This window comes from Rosa chinensis, chromosome 1, assembly GCF_002994745.2.
Source record: "Rosa chinensis cultivar Old Blush chromosome 1, RchiOBHm-V2, whole genome shotgun sequence".
Classification (NCBI taxonomy): domain Eukaryota; kingdom Viridiplantae; phylum Streptophyta; class Magnoliopsida; order Rosales; family Rosaceae; genus Rosa; species Rosa chinensis.
In genome coordinates this window covers 59,645,166-59,663,126 of record NC_037088.1, presented here as the reverse complement: position 1 = coordinate 59,663,126, position 17,961 = coordinate 59,645,166, and the positions used below count along the sequence as shown (strand labels likewise).

Genomic DNA, 17,961 nt, shown 5'->3' with positions numbered 1-17,961 from the left:
TATCTACTAGGAGAGATTAGAGTTTAGTTAGTAGAGCCATTTTTTCTTACTTTTTTACAACAGGCGAGCTATGAGTTGTTTTGATGAGCAATAATATTTGTCGGAATAATTTCAATTGAAAATGGGCATATTTCCTAAAAAGTTTAAAACGATGTACAGTGGGTCGACAAAGATGCAATAGGTAGTATAATAGTTGCCTTACGCTTAATAATACCATAAACAATGTATTTAGGAGTTAGATTATAAGAACACCACAGTTGCGTGCCCGAGTCCTCTTGCACTTGATACTACATTTCTGCGCCTATGATCCCTAAATACATAACAAAAAATTAATCATAGAATATATGGAATGCTCTAATCTTGCACATTTTCATCACTATCTAATTTGAAAGAACATTCACACAATATAACATTTTTACTTTAGAATTACCATAGAATATAAATAAACAAAAGGTAATTTATTCAAGATAAATTCTAAATAATTACCAGGTCGCGTTAATTAAACGCAAAGGCGCGATTAGGAAAAACAAAAGTAAACCCAAAACGACGCCGTTCCCGTCTAACTTTCCTCTCTGCAACAAAAACCCAGGGTTTTTGAGCTAGAGCTCTAGAGAGTAGAGAAAGAGAGCGACTGTTCTAGAATGAGGTTCAACTACGACTTGGAGGAAACTAAACCGGACTCGAGCCGGTCCGCCACCCCCAAAGACGAAGTCGAATGGGTCCTACTCCACAACCATCCGGTCTTCACCTCCACCGCAGCCCCGGCCCACCAGCCCACCGACGATTCTCCGCCGCTCAGAAACCTCTTAGCCTGGGACGGAGCCTCTCGCCTTTACTTCTGGGACTCCGATGACCTCTGCCTTCACCGGATCTCCGTCCGCCTCGGCGAGCCTGAGCCGACCTCCGTCTTCGCCGCCTCGCCCTCCAAGGTTTCATCGCTCTTTTGCCCTCAGTAATTTTGAGCAATGCCTGTAAATTTCCGTAAAGTTACCCGGATTAGGTGAAATGATGATAGAGACTGTTGAGAATTACTTAACCTGAATGTGTAGAAATTACTGATCCGATTCGAAACTGAATAGCTAGAGATGATTTTGAGATTAGAGATAGTTAGGGTGTGGTTTTAACTTGGATATGCTTGGAATTTCGATAGATACTGAAACCAGATGTGAAGCTGAACTTTGCTGTTAACAAAGTCTCCATCAATAGAAACGGGACGGCAATGCTCCTTTATGGTTCCGATGGTCTATGCATTATGTATCTTTACGGGCGTACTTCGTCCAGAGATGGTACCACAATTTGCAGGTATGAACAGAAAATGGCAATGTGTCTATATTCTATGCTTTTTTGGTTTTCATGATTCATCTTATATGTGTCGGTTTAAGCTTTATTTAAAAGCAACTAGAGCATGTAAAAGGAGTCCTTGTGTGATAGATTTTACATTGAAATCTCCACTGAGACTTAATTTGCAGTAGCAGTAGTTTTTGAAAGTCCTGCATTTGTACTATAGTAAGCTTATGAGGCCCTCTTATGTACTCGCTCACAAAATTGATCTGACTTATCAAGTCAATTACTTACCCTGGAGATTTGTATGCTAAGCTTGTGTCCCCTCAACGAAGATTGTCCGAGTGGATGCAATGCATGCACTTTTTTATTGGGCTCTGCATTGCAACTAGTTTGCTTGTTTTCAAATCTAAAGATTTTGATGTATCCCTTATCTAATATGAAAATAATAAACTGCAGGACTGTTACTGTTGGTTCACAAATATACTTGAGTGGAACCAATGTCATACGGATACTGCAAGTTTCATGGCACCCTTGCAGTGATACTCATCTGGGAATTCTTTCTTCTGATTCAGTTTTCAGGTATCAAGTTCTTTTCTATTCATACATTGTCAGGATAGTTTTATTTTTGTTGGTTTTGTTTTTTGTTAAGCTCTTCTTTGTTGACATTAAAGTGAAAATCATGATATTATGACCTTTAATATGTGAATGTATTGTGATTGTAGTAAAATAAAAAAATAAAAACAGATTAAAGTGGTCAATGTGTCAAAGCGTTGTACTATTATGACTTATGAGAAGTTTTTTCATATACTCAATGCTAACTAGAAAATCTTAGCATGATTTGCTTGGAAAATGAAAGACCTGATTTGTTTCATTATTCTTTCAAAGCGGGTTAATTGTTTAAATCTTAACCAATCAGATTTATCGTATAGATGCATTCTGTAGAATGTGATTTTGCAATAAATGTTGGAGACATGGTATGATAATGCCCAGTTTCCAAACTATATCTCGTAAATAGGGGTTTTATAAGTGGAATAGAGAAATGCATGCACCTAATGGGTATCAATCTGTAGGATTCGTAATAAACCTAACTGGTCCATGGTTTCCCTTTATTGGAATGGAACTATGTTTCTATTGATTTATGTTTCGAATTGGTCAGGGGCTCTTTTACCCTCGAAATCATGCAGTAACCTCATGGCTAGTTAACCGATCCCACAAATTATGTAAATGCTAGTGTTGCTTTAGCTCTACTCTTGTCGGTACACATATATTTAGAAGAAAGGGATTAAGTCATGTAGCTTCTATTTATGGCTTTCACAGGTGTGTAAACCTTGTGTTTGAATTCTGCAGGTGTAATTTTAATTTAACTTTTGTGTTTGAAATAATTGGTGCCCTTCTGTTGGATTTATATTTACCTTTGCGTTTTTGTAGATTATTTCATTTGTCTTCAGATCTTATTCAACCAGAGCAGGTGTATTATCTACAGCCTGTGCAACCAGGTAGATCCAGGAATGCCACATCAATTTGCCCAGTGGACTTTTCATTTGGTGGTGATCACTTGTGGGACTGTTTTAGTGTAAGTTCGTCAGAAACTTTTAACGCCAGTATCCTTTGATATGTTCTTGTATGCATTGTCTTTCCCCCTACCACATGCTGAAACTTCTCATAATACTCTCTATGCCACTTTGTGTGAATTGAATTATAGTGTTTGGTCATCTGTCCATTTGTAATATGTTTTTCCCTTTAAATAATTTGTCCATATTCTAGCTCTGCCAATACTTTTCAAGACATGGTTCTCTTCTTGATTTTAATCTTGTTGCCTCTTGCTATTAATTTAGTGATGAAGAGTTCAAATGACTTATTAGTAATACCCACAGCTTATCTTTGATTTGTAATATTGTTTATGGTACCTGTTCATCTTCTATTATGTTTCTATCTCATTCTATTAGTTAAATTGATTTTTTACTTTCACCTTTTAAATGTTTTATCATTTACTCAATGCTCATTCCTTTGCTGCAACAGGTTTTCATTTTGTTCAGCGATGGTTCAATTTACATCCTTTGTCCAATTGTTCCATTTGGAAGGTAATTTATTTGTCATGTCCTGCCTTTTTGCATTCTTGTTATTATTTTTCTTCTTTGCTTTTTTCAAATGTTTAAGGTGTTTTCTCCGTAGGGACAAGTACATCTAGAGAGTATGGTTTTTGTGGGTAATACGGTTTTGATTGATGTATGACACATGCCATATATTATAAAGCTGGATGCATCAATTATAGTCCTGTTGGAACCCTTTTGAGAATCTAGTCCTGATTTATTTATTTATTTTTATGGGATTTTTGGCATAAAATTTGTCCCTCTAAATCTGCCTCACAGAGTGTGTGTGTGAATGAATATCTGACAGTTTAGCATGGTCTTATTTATAGATCGATCAGAACAATTCGGCCAATTTGCTCTTGGCCTTTTTCTCAATTATGTCTGTTTGTGTAATATACCTTTATGTTTTGTTGGAATTACATGTTAACTGATACTTATATTGGAGTATTTTATTTTGCAACAGTGTCTATAAATGGGAATCGATTGTAGATATATATAATGATGCTCAGACATTTGGCCTGAAGTCACCCAACTCAACGGCTGTTAGTAATTCAAATCTGGCTATTTCTTGGTTGGAAGCAACATTTCCAGAAATTGCAGGGCAAACAACAGATGGAGCAGATCTATCTGTAATAAGAGCTCGTCCTTATGCTTTATTTGATGCATCACTCTCACTGCAGGTAACTATATTTTTAACCTATGGCATGATCTATGGATGTTGTGTGTGAATTAGCAATGTCAAACAAGGCATGACATAGTCATGGTTAGTAACATGTGTTTGGACATCTACCTATTCAGCATGATCTATCAGTCTGATAATATGAATTTCATAGAATCTGTATTTCAGCTACCAATTTTTATTACAACCATGCCAATTTCAAAGCTGAATAGATGGTTTCGAAGTACTTTAAGCATTTACTGCTTTATATATTGAAAAACAATGCATATTTTCTTTTGAAAGTCACCTGGATCGGGTATTAGTAGTCTAAGCTTGCAACAGCTCTAGAACAGAGTCAGGTATATAGGGAGGGAGTTGTGGGATTAGCTATAATTTTTTGACAATTTCATTTTATCAGGGTACTTTCCTGATATAAACTATAAAGAATGTAATTCATTCGTTAGATTGAGTCGCCAAGTGTAAAAGGTTGGTCTCTCAATGTGTTTATGTTCAAAGTTTCAAACCTCTCCCAGGATATTTGTGTTTATGGTTTAAGTCCTACTGGATTGTTAGTCTTTTAAGTTGCCAATTGGTTTTTCAAGAACTTGACTGTGTACATAATAATGTCCTAGGGACCTTTGAGGAAAGTATCTCGTGGTGAGGATGAAGCGGATTCCGTATTTCGGGGTGCAGAATGTGAAGGTCGAGCGGTTAGCTTTCTTTATAATTTAGTCAGCAAAGATTCAATTCTTGTGACTGCTTGGAGTGGTGGGCAACTGCAAATAGATGCTCTGGCTGATGAAATCCAACCGGTCTGGAATGTTGGTTGTCCTCCTCGCCTTCGTGTTGATTCCCATGACAATATTCATGGTCTTGCAATGATCTGTGAGTCAACCCCAGATAAGCTTTCAACTGTGAAGCTTGATCAACCACTTGATAGTACTCTTTGGTTGGGCCATCCTCCCCCTCTGTTGAGACTGGCTATTGTGGATCTGGCTCTGCCTAAGAAAGCAGGAAGTGATTCTCTTGTTATGATGTTTGTTGATCCCCTCATGCTGGAAAGAATATACACCCTTCATGATGGAGGGATAGATTCAATAGTGTTGCATTATCTCCCATTTACAAGTCAGAACAGTGGCAAGAATGAGACCATGAGAACTCCTTCTGTGCATCCTGTCCTAAGTACTTGCCAGGGAGAATTCTCCTCACACTCTCCACTTTCTGGTTTTGTGTCATTATCAGATTCATTTGGGTATTCATGGATAGTGGCAGTCACTGCTTCTCAAGAATGTATTGTGCTAGAGATGAAAACCTTAAACCTGTTGCTTCCTCTTCATGTTGATACGGAGAAAAAATCCATTCTTCCAGAAGACCCAAAAGAGAAAGATAAACCAGATATTATCATAAGCAAAGAACTCCTAGGTGGACCTAAGGTGGTTCTTGTTCCTCAGACATCACCAAATTTGCGTTCTGTTTCTGCTGATTCAATTGAAGGTCGATCAATGCTTCATGAATACTTCAAGCTTTTCCATGAAAATTATGTGGAGTATGCGCACAAGGTAAGATTATACCCAGCAATTTCCATACAAACCACCTCCTTTATTTACACTTTACAGTATAAGCTAATTTACTTGATGGTGTTTTTTTTTCTTTGATAAATCACAATGGAAGATGGTTTATCTAGTCCATCTTAAAAGACCTTTCTTGAGCATTTAGTAATGTATTTCCCCGATTTTCATGATTTTATCCTTCAATTTTTTAGGTTTACTTTGAACTCAAGCATCATGGGCCGCACTTGAAGAGGATAATCGATGACCAACATGGTCGTTTAGGTGGGGCAAAGCAGAGGCTTTTGCAAGTTGAGGAAAAGTACTCGGACTTGGAACACCGCATTAATGATGCAGTGCAGATGCAGAATCATCTGGAGGAGCGCCTAAAACGCTTGCGGAGCTTACCCGGGGTTCATAAGAAACCACTTTCCACAGCTGAGCGGGACTTCAAATCTCAGCTTGGTAATGATTCTTTTCTCTTCACAATAAGTTTATTGACTGAGCTCTTTCCCTGTAAACGAGCCTGGTAATATCTCCTATTTATTGGATAATTCTAGCTCCCCTATTTTACTGGTCCCCCCTAATAGTTCATGGTGATAATTGATAGACCATTGCTGCTATGGTCTTTTTTTTTTCTTTTTCTTTTTTCAACCTGAGGAAAAAATTATGGTTTCATTGCATAGCTGCAAGAACATTCTCACTTATGAAATGCATTTTTGTGTAAGCAGACCAGTTTTCCGGGGTTGAGTTGGATGCATTACACTCTACTGTTAATGCGTTAACTGCAAGGATGAAAAGACACGGACAATCACCTAAGGCCAATGTATCAAACCAAAAGAAGCTGGTATCAAGGAGGAAGGATCCTGTGCAAGAGTCACAAATCTCCCAGTTGAAATCGTGCCTAGAGAAACTATCACTGGTCAATAGTGAGAATTCGAAAAAGGTTAAGATTGTGGAATCTGCATTAAGAAGTCAAGAAAGCAGCATATGATGTGACCAATTTTGCTTCCAAATCTGCGGTTAAACTACGGAGTCCCAAATGCCAGTTGTGAAATGCCAGTCAGAGTACAAGTTGAACAGAAGCTCCACAAATTGAAGCTTGGATCCACCAGCCGCTGTAGTTATTCTAGCCTGGTAGTGGTGGCAGATGCTCTGATAAAGATAAGGACTTATTCTGTATGAAAGCTCTGTAGTAGTGGTATTCACTATTTTGACTTGGGACGGGGGAGAAGCTCTTTATATTTGTTCTACCACTGAATAATGATTACGTCTGTTACTGATATGAGAAATGTGGTAACATCTCTAAACAGAGTTGATATGTTGACACGGGTCCTTGAAGCATTTGGCTTCTTCTTTTTTCAGTTATTTACATAGTAACATGCATTGGATTGATCTGAGCTGAAAATTCTCTACCTCGGTAGGCCCCGCCACAGACGGCCGGCAGCCGCCCTAATGATGATAGTGGGGGTGCGGCTGGATATCCTATCAGCTGCAGCGAGAGGTTTTGCAGCAGGCCACATGCTAAAAGTTGTGCCTCACTGACCCAACGAAGAAAGGTAGAAACTAGGAGACGAGGCTTTGCTGTCTTGGTGGGGATCCATTAGGCAATGAAGGTTCGCATTTAAAATACCCCCAACCTACACTTTAATCGTCTTGGGGTCTTTTAGGTGATGGGGAATATTGCACGGTCCACTTTTTGATCCAGTACTGAACTACTCATGAATCTCGATCCCTTTTTTCTTGTCTTTCATTCAAGATAATTTCGAACAAATCTCGATTCTGTATACGAGAATCGAGTAACTCATCATACTGTTATGGCTTGTGAAGCAACTCATAAATCAAGATTATACACTTAACAGTTCCGATCATTAAATTATATTATGAAAGTACGAATACAGCTGAAAACTGTGAATAATGGGTCTAGAATCCGCCTGAAATTTCAGCACTAGTGTCATGATCCGGAGTTCCGGACCCATAGAAAGTGAAAGTATGGAAAACCAAATTCGAGGGGCTCAAGGGGTAAAGTACGTGCCTGCACTTGACAAAAGAATGGTGGAGGAATGTGATAGCCAATGCCAACATATAGCCTCTTTTGTAACTACAATAGCTAGGCTCCTTGTTTGTATTGTCGGTGGGGAAACTTCAGCTCCACGTTTTATAGTTTTGTGTTTGGTGGGGGAGACAGAAATCCTCAAATTTCAAGCATAGCAGGATTGGCTGAAGAACACCAAAGTTTTCAGTAGCCTTTTCCTAAATGAACCGAAAAGACGCCAACATTGACTTACTATTATGCTCTCAACTAAACAAACTAATTTGATTTACATGTACTAATCTACTGATTAAATATCTTATTGGATTTGATCTGCGAATCGATCAAGGTTATTACAGCTCTGCTAGCTCTACATCCCCTGCCTGATCAACCTCATGCATGTCATCGTCTGTTTGCTCTTACACTTCGGTCTCTTAGGCTCTTTACATATGCTCAACCACATTCCGGGGATGCACATTGATAGGGTACTTCTTCTGTGTTCTTGTAGTTGGAAAGAACACCAACTTATCGTCTTCAGCAGGAACCCAACTGTGTCATGAATCAAAACATTAATTTATGTTAATTACAGAATATCGAACTGTATAGATAACAGTAACATTGCTGAAATGAACTTATATACATACCTGAAACGGGTGACTAGGTGGTGAAGAAAAACTGAGAGTTCTACTCTAGCTAGTTCGTAACCAGGGCACAGCCTCGGCCCTCCTCCAAATGGTGTGAACACATTTACCGGGCTTGGGGGAGCTCCGGCGTCGTTCTGTTAATCCATTTCCCATCATCAATTAGAAAACAAATGGATTATGTTCATCTGTATTTGAAATTTATATGTGTCCGAGTACTATACCAAATGGGACTTAAGAGTACCTGCTGCCACCTCCATGGATTAAAAGTGCGAGCGGCCTTGAAATGATCGTGGTCTAAATGCACAGCCCGAAATGAAGCAAATACCTTCCAGCCTTTTGGTATCGTATAGCCTGCAATTCAGTACAGACATATATCAAGTTGAGTTCAAATGTCACTAGCTTGACAAAAGTCCACAATATATTGAGACGCAGAAGTTGTTACCTTTAATATTAACGTCTGTCATTGCCCTCCTAAATACTCCACTAATAATGTTTGCAACTCGCAATGTCTCGTTCACAACCTAAACATAGACAAACAAAACCAAATGCACATATAAGAATTCCGCTTTTCTCAATTCGAGTCAGTTTACTTCATCGCAAGTTACTCATGTTTCGTCATCCCTTTGTACTCTCAACTATAATATTTAACAATATTAATACTTACACATTGGGTGAATGGCATTGACTTGTAATCACTCCATTCCAGAGCCTCCGATGACCCCCTCTTTTTCATCCGAATCTGGTCATGTTCTTCCTGCAATGTGGTAAAAAAGTAAAAACCTCATTCATTCATCACAATTAACAGTGAATCAAAGTCAACGACAATCTAATGGTAAGAAATAGAACAGTCTCACGTGAGTGCACAAACACCGAAACAAATCCTAGGAAACCAAACGGGTGTCTTCCCCATTACACCGTTGGATTTGTTGAGGTCCTAGAAATCAGAACCACACGATTCCCAAGGAGAACCAGACCATGGACCCTAATTACTTTAGGGGTCCAAAACCATAATTACGGTGTTAACGGGAACCGTATGAATTCCAGCTTAAAATGACAAAACTAACCCCACCGGCTGCACGTGAAGCTAGGGCAGCATAGTAGAGGGGTGGTGGTCAAAAAGGACCAACTGTGAAACAGAATCTGACGGTTTTTTACTGCGTGGAAAGAGAGGTTTAAGCGTGCAGAATGGAAGGGGCAGAGGCTATCATTTTGTCCCGTTGGTTTTTTCTACGACCGACTTTTACGACATGTACTTTCTACGTCCATATTTGACCAACCTTGTAACTCACCTATAGGGGTAATTTCGTCCTTTCATAGTAATAACTATGCCCTAACTCTTCTCGTCTTTGGTGAGGCGACTTTGTTACGAGGCTGATTAACACATTCGAGAACTTGCCATCATGTTAGACGTGAGTGAAGTGGCTTGACTCACATCTAATGTGACGACAAGCTATAAAATGATTGAAACAATTACGTGGTAAGATTACTTATCTGAACTGAGAACGACAATCGATCTATAAAAAATATATCAAATCACATTGACAGTTTGACAAAATAACACATTAATATTTACGGTATAAAAAATCTAGTGTATGTATTAAGATAACAAAAGTGAGGCTGATATGGAGCCAACATGAACGCATGGTGGTGGTTGCAAGACTAAGGGCCCTAGTAAAAAGCAAAGAACAAAGAAAAGGGCGAGTATGGTACCTTGAGTTGAGCATGGGCCAGAGGTGTCTCCGTTAAGAACTTCACGGCAAGAGTCATGATTGTTGACGTCGTTTCATATCCGGCAACCAGCAAAGCAAGCAGGAAATCCACAATCTCCTCGTCGGAGAATCCATTGACATTGTCTCCGGCCAACAGAGCACCCAACATGTCCTCTTTCCTCTTCCCTTCCTCGCTCTCCCTCCTCCTCTGCCTCACTATCAATCTCAATGCCTCCGCCACCTTCGTCCTCGCCTTCACAAAATCATTACAGTTAATCATTAACACCATAACCACTTTGATTACTCTTAATTAAGCAAGAGAGATTTAGGGTGAAGTTGATTACTTTAATGGCCCGCCGGTAAGTGGTGGAGAAGAGAGGTAAGGGGACGCTGAAGAAGCCTTCGATGAGCAAGACGTACTCTTTCCTCAAACTTTCCGTCCATTCGCCGGGATCGAAGCTCATTAGCTGCTTCACTGCTAGCTCAAAGGTAATCTGCCAAATTAAACAAAATATTAAAAGCTAACTAACCTTGATTAATTTAAGGTCGAAAGTGAAAGAGTGACATTATATATATGAACATATTCATGTGCAGAAATGCAGAATGAAGCAAAGAATGATTTTGTAGCCGCATAATTTTAATGTTGCTAACGTGCACTTTGCATGTAATGTCACCCACTAGTCATGAGATCTGAGTCACCACCAATAAAATTGACGTCAACCTTATTTAAACCATGAGGATTTCTAACCAAATAGTTCTTACACACATTCTAATCAAAATATGTCTGGTTTCTTTTTAAGGATGTGGAAAATTTCATGATTTTTATTATTGTTTCTCTGCTTTAAGAAACAAGCGTAAAACTAAATCGTACGTTGATTTGCTTAACTTTTAATTCTAGTCGTAAATTGCTAGCTGAATTGATTTTCTTCCCAAAACGAATTAGTGTACGGCTAAAATTAAAACAAGCAAAATAAGAAAGGTTGTTTTCCCTTTCCTAATACATAGAAAATGAGTTTTTATGTACCTTCTTGGCCTCTTCCATGAGAAGGATCCGGCCGGTCCAGGAGTCCATGTTGAGCCGGATCAACCGGTCTATATCGACCAAAAGATGATCTTTGATGATCGATGAGTTTGCGAAGCTCATAGTGAGAGAGTGCATTTTTTTATGGAGAGTTCCCTTCATCAACAGCAACGAGTGCTTTCCCAACAAGTTGGATATGGAGCTCGGGTAGCTACACTCGAACAGCTTCCCTTCGTTCTGCAGAATGAACCGGTTCGTCTCCGGGTCGGAGGAAAACACCGTCGGCTCGCCGAACACGTGCGTCGTGAAGATTGGTCCGAACCGGTTGACCCGCTCGTCGATAAACGGTTCCGGGTTCTCGGTCTTGTAGGCCGAGATGAGTTGCCATGTTTCTCCTATAAAGGGCAGGCCAAGGTTTCCCGGCGGGAGTCTGAGTCTCCGGCAACGAGAATTCCGGAGAAGAAAGAAGATGGTAAAGGTTGAAAAGAGACAAAGAGATAGTAGAAATGAGAGAAGGAAATCCATGGAGGGGGTTGCTCTCTAGCTAAGTATATATTTGTTTATATGTATATGTAGGTGTGTGTGTATATATAGGGAAAGAAGGACGGTGGGTATGGAGGGTTGTTTCAGAATGTCATTAATGGAGATGGTGGGGAAGCACACGGGGGGGTATCTGGTAAGAAGTGAATCTTAACAGAGAGAGAGAGAGAGAGAGAGAGAGAGAGAAGGGGAGGGAGGTGTCGGGGGAAAGAAAATAAATGTCGGATATTTTCGTATCTGACAACTTCTCTCTCGGAGAGAGCTTTTCTTTCTTTTTTCTTCTTAAAAAACGCTTTCTAATACGTCTCTTGCGATAAGACTTTGTGGAGAGAGATGGTTATGTGCAACTTATGGGTATGGAGGTAAGGTATGAGTGAGTTAGATGCTTACCTTTTTGCCGGAGGATTAGAATACCATTTACTTAAGGGACAATTTTTATTAGATACCAGTGAATCTGATTGCTAAAAACAAATACACAGTTTTAAATTGTTATAATTTCATATTTTAAATTTAATATATGTAGTTGAGGTACATTTATTTCTCACAATCCCTTAAGGGAATTTTTATATACACATCCCAATTTGAGGAAAATGATTTGTGGTCTCAATGAGACCTAAGATTTGTGGCATCAATCTTAGGTGTCATGTCATGTCATCCACACACATTACCTATTTGTCAAATCATGTTATGTAATTCTTGAAAAAAAAACAATCTTATAGTTCCAAAATGACTCTAACGGTGAGTTTGGATGACAAAATTATAAAATTCGTAAGAATTTATAAATGATGGAATCTTTAACTCCATCAATCTAAAATTTCATTAATTGCAATTTCTATTGTTTGGTTGCATCTATTTAGAATATTACACAAAAATTAAGAAAGTTTAAAACAAATAAAAAGATAAAATAGAAAAAAGTTTTGTTTTGGAAATAAAAATTGAATACTGCAAAAGAATTCGTAAATGGCACCTATTTTGGTGGAAATTGAAGTGAAGAATTTAAATAACGAATTCCTTCATTTTTTTCCACAGAGAAATTTAAAATTTCCAATGTGATAATGTCAAACAAGGGAATTGGATTTTAGGAATTATGAAATCCTCACTTTCAATTAAATTCCATCATTTTTTCCCTCATCCAAACACATTCTAAATTATTTTGTATTTTTTCTAAAGAAAAAAAAAATTGGCTTTCTTTCATTTTTTTTCTTCGTTTCATTACACTCATGCTTAGATTTAAACAACATGAGAAGTTTTAAATACACACCCCTAATTACTTAATACACACTCCATACTTAATACACCACCCATTTAATTTCTCATTCTAATAATTTACTAAATACACAACCCAAAGTACCTAAAATACCCTTAATCTCAAAAATCATGAAATATCCTACTTTTTGACTATATTAAGGTTACTATTTAATATGATTAGTATATTCCAGTATATTGACATTTTATAAATGACCATATTGATTACTTGTGTTAGTTATTGAGAAATCCATAAAGATTTATTATTTTTCTCTTTAAATAGATGCATATAAATAGGCTTTGTGTTATTTGAGCTCTCATCCATCAAACATCATGTTAATCAAGTATAAAATTATGAGTTGAACATTCAACCAAAACTATACCAGTAGTTTCTCCATAGTGGCGGAACTTAATAGTTGTCATTAGAGGGGCCAAACAAATTAACAATTACAAAGTTTTTTCACCTGTGATGTTTTATATTAGAAAATAAATTGATTAATCATAACTCTTAGAACAAAAAAGGAAATTAACTAAAAATGGGAGTAAAGCGATATGTTTTAAAAATATTTAATGCTATTGATTTTGAAATTCTAAATATTATGGTCTCTAACCTCATCTAATTACAATTTATTTAAGGAAAAATTAAATTAGATAGTTTCTAACTTTATTCTTGTATTAAATTGGGAGGCCATGTATAGAAATTTGTTGTGTTTATCTAACTATTATACATAAATAGAATAATATAAGGAAAATATGACTATTTTTTTTCTTCTTCTAATGCATAGATGTCTGTTTTGGTAATTTAACCTACCTACAAAATCTAATTTGAAATATAAAATAATAGGGATGTGTATTAAGTGATTAGGCGTGTGTATTTAAAATTTCTCAAACAACATCAATCCAGAGTACAGAAAAATTCATGTAATTCAATCAATAGATTTGCACGTACGCTCGATTAATAGATTTGCATAACACATGTATATGAATTCAACCTTTGTTGGGTTCCTACAAATTTTAGAAATATAATGTGAAAAATACATATTCATATGATTGTATATTCTCTTTATGTAGGTAGGGTTTAAAAGTTAGATTTGAATTCATTATTTTTTGTTTGTTTTTCCCTTATATCTAGATTGTAGATATCAAATCATGGCTGCTAATGTGGGAATTTTTTCTTACCTCTTATGACACGTTTACTTACTTGGAATGGAAAATAATCATGAATCAAAGACAAGTGGAATGAGAGAAGAAAGGAATCGGTATTGATTCCGGAGGAATGATTCCTAAACCCATATCCCCCCTTCGGAATCAAATTCTTGAGTATTCAGGAATCGATTCCTGATAAGGAGGTGGGACCTACATCCATTCCGATTCCTTCATGTGTTAGTAAACGCATGAATTCTTTTACCCGGAATCATTCTGATTGCTTTATGTGTTAGTAAACGCAGGAATGTTTTTACACCGTAATCATTCCCTTTCCTTCCAAGTAAGTAAACGTGCCCTTAATTTAGACATAAGTATTTTTCAAATTCAATTTATTAATGCTATTTTTTTTGGATGAAATTAATCAATATTTGGAAAGAAAAGTTAAACGTCTATTTCTTGGCACATAATTCAATATATTAATACCATTTGGAAAGAAAAATTAAAGGAAAAAATTTAACTAAATGAAGAAAAATATTTGTCAAAGAAACTATAGACATATCTCTTAAATTAATACATAATTAATAGCTGATATTCTTTTCGTCACCTAATTAAATTCATTAATGTAATTGATTCAGTGCCTAACATCTAAAAGGAAATGTAAAAGGGTAAAGTTGGTGTTGCAATAGTATGAGAGAAAGTCTTGGGTAGGGGTGCCACGTGGTAGGGCAGTGAGGCCTTCCAATCACTGCTCAGCAGAGGGGGTGTTTTGGGTATTGTACTTTAAAAAACAAGGACAATTTCGGGACAAGGAGAAAAATTTTGGGTTTCTGATTGGAGAGCCTCACTGCCCCACCACGTGGCAGCCCCTATCTAAGACTTTCTCATAGTATGATGTGGCAAGATATATTATGTGAAATTGAAAATAAAATTTGTATTTTCTTACATGGCATGACACCTATGATTTGAGGCCTCATTGAGGCCCCATATCATTTCCCTTTGTTTAATACACACCCCAGTTTTTTGAATAATTTTAAATCTCAAATTTACCCTATTCTCAAATAATACAGAAAAAAAAATGTGGGTTCACCAGAAGAACACAGGGAGTCCACCAACAAGAAATCATGCCAAAATTCATTGGCAAAGAAGAGATTTAAAAACAAACTATTAGCATCTAATATAAACCTAAACGGTTTTTAGTTTCCTCTACGCATTAGTATCTATCTTGAAGAGTTGTAGATGTTGTTGTCTTATTGATCAAACTCAAACCTTCAAAACTCTTTATATTACAGTACATACAAGAACATATAATGTTCAGTCATCATTTCATTTGGAATAGTGGCAAATAAACAAAAGGCATGGACTAGGAACTTGAGCATTGGAAGAACTTCAGATCAAAGGACCAAAATAATAGTATTGAATTGGAAGAAATTCAATAATCAATCATTAATCAAAGAAAAACAAAAAATAGACTGGGATGGAAGAGAATAGGTTGTTATTGCAATTACTGTATAAATCGGAAGAAAGATAACGAATTGTAGTTGAGTATGGAGACAGAGGAAAGGGAAGGGTAAAAAAAGAAAAATTGGAGCAAAAATGACAAAAATATGTTGACTGGGTGTGTATTAAGAAAAAAGGGATGTGTATTTATAATTACTCATCCCTTAAAACTGTCTATTTGAACAAAAGTGTTGTTTTACATTTAAAGCACTTTTGAATTTTTGAAAATCAATTTAAAATAAACTGCAAATGAGTCTCCATCGTAGAGATAGCATCAAAGCTCTTTAAAAAAAAAAAAAAAAACATAACGAGAGGAAGTCTAACGTCTTTTAAATCTACACTCTAACAAATACTCTAATTTTAAAATCTAATGAGATCTATGTAGTTGAGATGCATTTATTTCTCTCAATCCCTTAGGTGAGCAAAAGTGTTGTTTTACTTACATTCAAAGCACTTTTGATTTTTCAAAAAGCAATTTTAAGTAAAATGCAAATGAGTGTCCATCATAGAGATGGCACTGAAGTATTTTTTTTATTTAATTGAACGAGAGGAAGTCTAATGTCTTTTAAATCTAAACTCTAACAAATACTCTAATTTTGAAATCTAATGAAGTCATCCAAACAACGAGGGAAACGTATGACTAAATAACTAATATAGTCTCTCATGGGATTTGCAATGAAATTGAATCTAGCTATATGAATTTAGTGGTTGATTGGGAGTATAAATTACTATAATTTGTTGAGGAGCACGCCTAACTCGATCCCAAATCAGTATCAACCATATATGGAAAGCAACTTGTGGACTCGCATCTCTTGATCTATACAAAACCCCTATATAGAAAGCATAAAAGCATATGTTGAGAGTATCCTGGACAAATAAACAGAGAGATCAGGCACATATAGAAAGGACGGCAGAGTATGTAGCAATGAATAGTTTAATAGGTACTTGTTTAATTCCATTTTTCTCTATCTTATCCCTAGTTTATTTTTCATTTTCCTGAAATCGTATTTCTTGAAGCTCATTTAAGGTAAAGTCAGTTGGTCAAATTACCATGAGCAAGATACTGAAAATCCGTGCGGTCACTTTAAAACCACTTAAATGAATTCAAATTGTAATTCAACATTCAAGTTGTCATAAATTATGAGATTGCCACCACATTTATTCAAGTTGTGATTAATTACAAGATTGCCACCACGTTTATTCAAGTTGTGATTAATAACGAGATTGCCGTCACATTTATATATTCCATTTTAAGATATTGTTATTGATTGTCAGTAGCAATATTAAACTTTATCTACTACAAAATATAAGCCTCCAAAAATTAATATTAAATAAAGTAACCAATGATAATCAACAATATGAATTGTAGAGCGAACCTTTTCTTTTTTTTTTTCTTTTTTTTTGGAAGCGAGATAAGGGAGTAATCTGTCCCCTTACTCAAAATTTTATTGAATGAAAGAGAAAAAATACAGAAGAGAAAGAGGGACTAGGCCAAAATCTTTCTCAGAAAAAACTAAAAAGAGGAGAAACACTTCTTAAAATCATACAAAGGGCCCAACTGCTGGAACCTTTGAAGAGCATAATCCAAATGCTAAACTTGCCGAAAGAAGACGCAACAATAAGACACAAGTACTACTAATAGTCAGTCTATTTACTACATTACTACTAAGAGTCAATATACTTATTGATGTTTCTTTTGAGAGTTTGTATACTTGTTGTCATTGTTACTAACAGTTAGTAACTAGCATTTTTATTGAGTAAGTATACTTACTGCCATTGCTATTGACCATCAGTATACTTACAATATTTACTAGTGAGCATTACTATACTAACAACATTTTCTATTGACTATCAGTACTTACTAAAAAGCAATAACAAAGACTATAAAGAATTCGGGTTAGTATAATCAAAGATCTAATTGTCAATAGAATTAAGGTTCTATAGAATTTACAATATCAAAGTTTCATTTATTATAAAAAGATAAGTAAACTACTACAAGTTTCTCACAAATGAACTTAAAATGATAGATTATAAGTAGGGATAAAAACTGTTTAGTCCCTGTACTTTGCCTCTCTCATCGTTTCAATCCTTGACATTCTAATTTAATATAAAAACTCCCTGATCTCACAATTTCCCTCTAATAGGTCTCTTCCGCGTCAAAATAGGAGTTGGCATTGGGTGAAATGTCCAATATATCCCTCTGTTATTTCTTTTTCCTTTTTAATTTCCTTTTTTCTTTTTCTTTTTTCCTTTTTTTCTTTTTCTTTTTTTCTTTTTAATTTCTTTTTTTCCTTTTTAATGACCATCATATTCTGCTGCATTAGTAGCGCCACGTCGGCGAACCAATCCAGATCGACCCGAAACCCCAATTATTGTTCTCCACGCCGGCAACCATTTTTCTTTTCCATCACTATTCTTCTTCTTCACTTCTGGTTTTGGTCAACTTGGCCATCAAAAACCACCATTTCAACCAGACCCAAAATCCAAATCACCATTTTGAGCAAGACCCAAAAACCTCAGAGTCTGAAAAAATGGTAGTTTTCAGTGA

General features: G+C 36.3%; 2 protein-coding genes across 2 annotated transcripts; one reads left to right on the top strand and one right to left on the bottom strand.

The window, feature by feature from the left end:
* Positions 1–560: 560 nt before the first annotated feature.
* Positions 561–6,979, top strand: LOC112182960 (nuclear pore complex protein NUP88). The gene is made up of 9 exons (XM_024321533.2): positions 561–929; positions 1,151–1,302; positions 1,741–1,863; positions 2,713–2,857; positions 3,304–3,365; positions 3,838–4,054; positions 4,665–5,591; positions 5,795–6,044; positions 6,311–6,979. The coding sequence occupies exons 1-9, from the start codon at positions 642–644 to the stop codon at positions 6,571–6,573; spliced, it is 2,427 nt and encodes an 808-aa protein (XP_024177301.1). The 5' UTR covers positions 561–641; the 3' UTR covers positions 6,574–6,979.
* Positions 6,980–7,594: 615 nt separating this feature from the next.
* Positions 7,595–11,703, bottom strand: LOC112182961 (cytochrome P450 90A1). The gene is made up of 8 exons (XM_024321534.2): positions 10,989–11,703; positions 10,309–10,458; positions 9,966–10,217; positions 8,920–9,009; positions 8,698–8,776; positions 8,497–8,606; positions 8,256–8,389; positions 7,595–8,160 (listed from the first exon to the last, which is right to left on the bottom strand). Exons 1-8 carry the CDS (start codon positions 11,508–11,510, stop codon positions 8,055–8,057), a joined length of 1,443 nt encoding a protein of 480 aa, XP_024177302.1. The 5' UTR covers positions 11,511–11,703; the 3' UTR covers positions 7,595–8,054.
* Positions 11,704–17,961: the final 6,258 nt, after the last annotated feature.